The sequence below is a fragment of the Cyprinodon variegatus genome, unplaced genomic scaffold, assembly GCF_000732505.1.
Source record: "Cyprinodon variegatus isolate N-32 unplaced genomic scaffold, C_variegatus-1.0 Scaffold247, whole genome shotgun sequence".
In the NCBI taxonomy this organism is placed as follows: Eukaryota; Metazoa; Chordata; class Actinopteri; order Cyprinodontiformes; family Cyprinodontidae; genus Cyprinodon; species Cyprinodon variegatus.
The window spans coordinates 787,111-794,439 of record NW_015150700.1 but is presented as its reverse complement, the minus strand read 5'-3'; the positions used below and the strand labels follow the sequence as shown (position 1 = coordinate 794,439).

General features: G+C 37.4%; 1 protein-coding gene across 1 annotated transcript in view; it reads left to right on the top strand.

Moving 5' to 3' along the window:
* The first annotated feature begins 610 nt into the window (after positions 1 to 610).
* The window catches only part of LOC107089311 (hepatic leukemia factor-like), a 19,307-nt gene continuing 12,588 nt past the window's right edge, over positions 611 to 7,329 (top strand). Inside the window, exon 1 of the mRNA XM_015382036.1 lies at positions 611 to 980. Coding sequence (XP_015237522.1) covers positions 866 to 980 — 115 coding nt within the window. The 5' untranslated portion in view covers positions 611 to 865. The remainder of the gene's footprint in view (positions 981 to 7,329) is intronic.

The following is a 7,329-nucleotide window of genomic DNA, read 5'->3' as shown; positions in this document are numbered from 1 at the left end:
AAATGTTGAGTTTAATGTCGACATGTCGGCTTTAAAGTCGACATGTCGAGTTTAATCTCGTCATGTCAAAAATATTTTTTCTCTTCATGTGTGGCCCTAATACTCCGTTGTAGAATTCTGACTTTTTTCCCATGTTAAACTGAAATAAAATTAAAAAATCACTTTACTTTTTTTTTTTTTTCAGTGGCCCTAATCCTCTTCCGTATATATGTGAAAAGAACAGCACAACCGAAAGACATGGTGCGAGACATACAATAAAGAAACATCTTGAAACTATCGCTAAAGTAGTATTGTAGTAATTTCAACGAATGCAACTTTATTTTAATATTTTAAAAAATCCCTCAATGGAAAAAACAATACATCTACAAAGTCGAAATACCCTAAAACCTGTATTTTAAAAAAAGTTCTTGTACAGGAGAAGCACGCTGCAGGTTTAACGTTTTTGGTTTCCTAACTGTCAGTGAAGGCACCACGGACAGAAGTTGAGGTGGATTTTTTTAGTTCATGTCCCTGAATGTAGCACCATCTTCACCCTCCTCCCTGCTTTGACGTCACCGGCGCCGTCTCCTCACATGCACCGAGGAGTGCGGCTCCCCCTCCCGCCCTCCTCTGCCCCAGCCTCTCCGCCTCAGCGCCCCGCCGTCAGACAGACACCGAGCCGCTCACCGTCCTGCTCCTGCCGCCGCTGCTGCCGCTGAGCGGAGTCTGCTCCTCCATCTGAGTCCCGGCCTCTTTTCTTCCACTTGCGTGGGTTGCTCCAAGGACCGGCCTTCGAGTTTTTTTTATTTTATTTTATTTTATTTATTTTTACTACGTGGTTGGAGGACATTATTATTTTGTCCACTCCTGCTGTCCTTCAAGTGAAATGGAGAAAATGGCCAGACCTCTTCCTTTAAACCCAACTTTCCTGCCGCCGACCCACGGCGTCCTGAAATCCCTGCTGGAAAACCCGCTCAAGCTGCCGTTTCACCGCGATGAAGGTGAGCTGTTGGAATATGTGCAAAACTTACTGCGCACACAGGTGCACACACCGCTTCTTGGCGCAACGCACACACGGACGTGTACAGTCAGGACATAGGTCAACCAAAACATGTAGAAGTTGGACCTCTTTATACTTTGCGATCTTTGTTAAAAATTAAACGCTCTAATCTAAATGGCCAGAGGAAGACAGAGATAGAGAAAAAGAAAGCTTCGTGTTTTGAGTTGAATGTTTATAACCAGCAGCTCGGACGTTAAATGAAGCTAAAAGACGTCAACAGGTGATTTAAAGGTGCAGTAATTTTGACATAAAACACATAAGAGCCCCGCTTTAACCGCTCTGTTGTTGTTACTGTGCTGTTTATAGCTTAGTAGTTCTGTTTATAACCTTTAAACCCTGCTGTCCTCAGTGGGACCTATTAGCAGTACCGCTGCCCGCCGACAGGGGGCGGTTATTTATTTTCCTAATTGGAAGCTTTTTGTGGGGATAATGTAAATGGATGTTAGTTTAACAGTTTCTAATAAAGTCTGGCCAGATATTAAATTACTAATTGCTTATGGTCAACAGGAGAAATTAGAAGATTTATTTAAAAATCCTAAACATCACATCCTTTAGGAGAAAAATAAACCTGCATGGGAAGCCTAATAAATTAGCATATCATTAATATTATTATTTTTTATATTGAGCTGAAGAGATGTGTTTCATATATAAATTATTTTTTTTTGGTGGGGGATTTAAATGGCCTCCAATGAAGACTGAATATTTACTACCAAATATGACTATACATCATACACATAAAATAAGTTTTTTTTAAATAAAGAGATGTTTTTTTAAGGCTATGTTGTGGATTATGATGGAAAACTTAGTGGAAGGAAAAAGTTTTAGGGATGCACGATATTGGGATTTTGGCCGATATCCGATATGCCGATATTTTAAAACTCATGTAGCCGATAACCAATATCGATACCGATGGACAAAAATAAGTAGTCATTGAAAATAGCAGTTTTGTTATCCATTTCTGACACTTTGAAAAATAATAAACTCAAATATATTTTCATATGCTGATATCAAATAGATTTTTAAAAACGCGGTATCGATCTATTTTACTTTCAAAATCTGGTGAAATTTCATCGTTCTGTTACAAACTCTCGTGATATTTTGCAAATTCTTGTGAGATTTTGTTAGTAAAATAGATCGATACCGCGTCAATATATCAACATATAAAAATATGGCAACATTTGGTGAATTTTCGGGGGATTTCGTAGCATAACGATGACATATAGCAATATTTCATTAGTAAAAGAGATTGATATGGTGTTTTTAAATGGCAATATATCAGCATATGAAGATATTGGGATATTTTAATGGATCAATATTTTTTCCCTCGTCTTTATAAGTTTTTAAGTCTGTAAAAAAGAAGTTTTTGAGGAAGAAGAAGAAGTAGTATTTATTTATTTTTTTTAGACTTTAGAAACTCAGAAGCTGATCAAATATCGGGTTAAATATCGGTGGGGTGGCCGATGTCCGATATTCAGTTTTAAGGCCGATACCGATAGGGGGCCGATTATATCGTGCATCCCTAAAAAGTTTGGTAGAAAAAGTTGCAAAGGAAACTCATGTTCAAGATTTTGGATATGATTTCATCTGGATTCTGAGTTTCATGAACCGCCATACGTCAACTGTAATACCTGCGGAATGAGACAACATCAGAAGAATCCAGGAGGACGAGGGATAGATTCAACGACCTATTGTCTAGAGGGAGGTGAGAGATCATTTACGAGTGGTTAAGCGGCTCCGCCCTCATTCCACACCACAGGGATGCAGATTATTCTCCAAACCAAGCATCGAATCCACAGAACTAACCAACTTTTATCAGCTATATTAATAGAAGCAGAAACCTGAAATAATTCAGCAGATTCCCAGTTTGATTTATGAAGCTGCACCTGCGCTTCCCACCGGATCCATTTGCATTTACTGCTCAGACTACAAGTGAAATAACTCCCTCCAGCCGCAGCACTAGTTTGCCTTCTAGTTTTGCTCATTGCTTGCATCAAACTGCACAGTCCAAACATCAAACCACAGGATCCAGAAACATTTAGGGCTGAAATGAGGACAGTGAGTTTATGTATAACTTAGAACTTGTGACCCAGCAGCAACAGCAGCCTTTTTAACGTGGAACCAACGTCACGCCTCACAGTTGCAGGTCAGGAGACCAGCGGGGTCGGACCCGATTCTGCTGCCAACGGAAGCTGATGACTTCCTGTCTTCCTGACAGAAACGCGTTGGGGGGGTTCCTACAGACCACTGAAAGCAAAGAAATGTTGACAATCGGAGGAGAACATGATGACAAGTCTGACAGAAATTATAGATTTTCCTTTGAGATGAAGCGCTTACTCTCCGTTAGCCATCGTTATTTTTGATTTAGAGCTGAAACAATTTATCAGATTAATTAACTTTTAAAATAATCGTCAAATAATTTAGAAACCGGTTAATCGTTAACTGGAATATAGAGACTAAAATGTATCTTTGGCTGACAGAGCGTCCTACCTTAAGCAGCAATTCTACCAAAATTTTGCAATTAAGATAAAAAATTATCTTTTTTAATCTCTGGATCTGCTCTGTCCAGAACTCCTCAAAAGGAAAACTTTCACCTGATTTAGTTTCCTAAAAAGTCGTCTTTAAGAAACTTTTGTCTATCCGACTATTAATCAATTAATCAAAAAATTATTCGGCAGATTAATCAATTTGCAAAATAATCCTTTACAGACTAGATTGATTAGATAATTAATAGGCCTGTAAACAGAAGACAGTTTTACTGGATGACAAAGTGTCCAAGAAGCATTATTGATAAAGTTTACTTTTTTTCAACATATAATGACGATAGGGAAATAATAAAAGCGCATCCTCTCATCTATTAATTAATTAACTTTTGTTTCTAAAGAAAACTTAAAATCCAGAATAAATAAAATTGACTCTCAGTCTTTGTTAAACAAAAAGTGCAAATCTGTTAAAAACCAAAAAGAACTAAATTCAATAAAAAAGTAATTAAAAGGCCCCCCCAAAAATGTTCATCTCCTTAAAGATATTGTTCGCGAATTTTTAAAAAACTTAAACCAAAAAAAAAAATGCACATGCACAACCCTGTAAAGCTCCTGAGAAAGAATGCCCATAAACCGCGTGCGAGAGCGTGCGTCGTTCGTACAGATGATCACTGCTTTTTGATTGGTCACATAACTCCTCCTACACCGTGCGGCGCCTGCGCCATCTTTGTTATTAGTCGCCGCTGTCGGGTAGCGACGGCCTGTGGCGGGCCGCTGTGACAGCAAATCCCATAATGCTTTGCGTGGAGAGCTCTCCGTGCAAAGCATTATGGGATATATCTGCCTCTTCTGAGGCCTTTCTTTTCTTCTCTAACACTTCTTAGACACATTTTCTGTTACGACCCTCGGCCATTTATAAAAATTTTAAGATAAACTTCAATGACTGTTTGAAATCGTAGCTCACCACATATATACACCTGAAACTGCTCACGCACAGAAAAATATAGCTAACGGGACGAGCACGTAGGACGGCCTTACATAAACATATCACCAGAATGATTGACAGTTAGGAGGACCACTTATTTTGATGATCCACCCTCAAATAAAAGATCGTCCTCTATACCTTTAAGTATGATGCCATTTGCACGCTTTAGTACCTGTGGAATTGCCAGGTTTTAAACCGGTATGTTTTCTATGAAAATTCCCATTAAATAACATTTTCTAGAATTCTTTTCAGCTAAATTAACATGAAATTATTTTTGTTTCACTATTGTTTGAAGCAAAAACATGTTTTGTAAATGGAAATTTATATTTTTTTTAAATCCAAGAATCAAAAAAAAAAAAAATCTTAATCAGCAAAAGGTTTGGAGATTAACTTCGCTGTCTTTTCATATTTCATTTTTTTTTTCAAATTTCATATTTTTTTCAAATATTATTAATTTCTCTTTCAGACTGAGTTTAACATATAGCTTTATTAATGCGTTTTACGGATCACATTGACTTCAACGCTCTTTCTTGACCAATTAAAAACATTTTGCTAATGTGAATTGGACCAATAGAAATACGTCTTCACTTCTCACTCCAAAGGAAAGCCCGCCCCCAGAGGAGAAGAGAAGGTGATCTGTAAAATCCAATTTCGAAGGAATGATATATGTAAAGGTTCAACCGAAAAAGAGATTTGTGAACGAAAAATAAATAAAACTGTGTATATGAATTTATATGAAAAAAAATAATCATAAATATCAGAGAAAACAGAAAAGTTACTCTTAAAACCTTTTTTTAAGACATAAATGGGTTCTTTTTGGCACCAATAATGGAAAAAAATTAACTTCATAAAGTGAAAAGCTTAAGCAAACTATGGTGGCTGTTAGGGCCAAACTTACTGACCCTTTTTTTTATTAAAACAAAGCAGAAGTAGGGAAAAATAAACAAGCATTCAAATGCAAAATTAGCTCATTTAAAATGTTCCTGCAAATAATTTACAATTCAAATAGTTTTAGTTTTATTGTTTGTTACAGACCTACTGAGACATGTTTCTATTTTTATTTTTTTTAGATTGAGACGTGTGTAATATTTGTTATTGTTCCATCATTCTTATCCCAGTAATGGGATACTGCCTTCATGGGTAGATCACCGGTTCTTTCTTCATGCTGGGTTTCTGATTTTGATCTTTCTGAACTGAAGCAGACTTATTTACTTTGCTCCAACTTTTACCAGGAAGGTAAACAAAAAATCAGCTTATGATTATCTGTCAATTAATGGTTTATTTGATTATATATTTTCCATCTGGTTAACTGATAATATTCGCTTGGAAGGAATTTCTTTTGGTGTTGTAATGTTACTGCCGTCCACTAGAGGGCCGGTACACTGTAGCCTCAGAATCAGAAATACTTTAATAATCTCCGAGGGAAATTACTTAATAATCAATAATAAAAAATATCAATAATCAATTGTATTTTAAAGAAAAATAACAGTAAATTCTTAACATAAACTGATCTAGAGGCTGACCAGGACCATTTGCGCCATTTAATGCCGACAAGGAGGCAGGATGAACTTTTTGTGGTTCTGTTCTTAAAAATAAACACTTGGTGAACTCCTTTAAATTGCCACCTTAAGTCGGGCATACATTCTGCCATATTTTCCGTCGTTGCACGCAGCTACAGCTCAAACTGTACGACAGAATTTCAAACATTTATTTTTTTTCCGACCTTACGATTCCTGATCGGGAGGCGGCATTGAGAGGCTAATCACCCCTCGTTACCCCCTGTATACGACACGAAGCAAGACGAGCGATGAGGCTGATAGTCCGCCCCATCAAACATTTTCGGGCGACTGGAGAATCGCCCTGAAAAGGGCAAAAAAATTGTACGCCGTATGCCCGGCTTTAATAGCGCCCATTTAGTTGTGCTGCACAGTAGAGCAGCTTAACCTCTCTGCTGAGCTCAGAGGTGAGGATTCCATAATAAAAACATGGAGGGTTTTACATGCCAGCTACTAGCACTGTACATGGGCAAGACTACATGAGATAAAACACTTAATAGAGTAACATTCTTCTGTAACAGAACCAGAACCATCTGTTTAAAAGTGTTGCTAACAGCACAAAAAAAAAGTTGGCGTCCCCTTCTTTATAACAAAGCGGCAAATGGTCTGCAGGGNGCTACTAGCACTGTACATGGGCAAGACTACATGAGATAAAACACTTAATAGAGTAACATTCTTCTGTAACAGAACCAGAACCATCTGTTTAAAAGTGTTGCTAACAGCACAAAAAAAAAGTTGGCGTCCCCTTCTTTATAACAAAGCGGCAAATGGTCTGCAGGGCTCGATGTTAACCATCGCCGATCTCCCGGGGCAAGTAGTTTATTATTGTCGGGAGAGTACAAATTTCATTGCATTTGCCCCTCGAGTAAGTGCAATGATCGCAAAAAAAAAAAAAATTTATCACTCAAAATTACTTTAAAATCACCGACATTCGCTGAAAACGACCCACAAGCGTTGCCGGCGCCATTTTTGTTGTTTTGTTGTTTTGTTGTGTGATTCAGCTCTTGGGGAGAGAATTCTGCAGAGCAGCAGCTGGATGATGAATTTAATCTATACTATAATACACACTAGATTAAAAACGATCAGTCAGGGATTAGGAAAATAATAATAACTATATGCACACAGTGTAAATATTTCTATACAGTGGTCATACATTAAAAAATGATCATTAAATGTTTTTCTCTTAGACATTGGAGTGGTGCATTTAAATGTTACAGAGCTAAACATGTTAAATTGGTGAGTAGTAGTAGTGTAAGTTTTAACATTAAA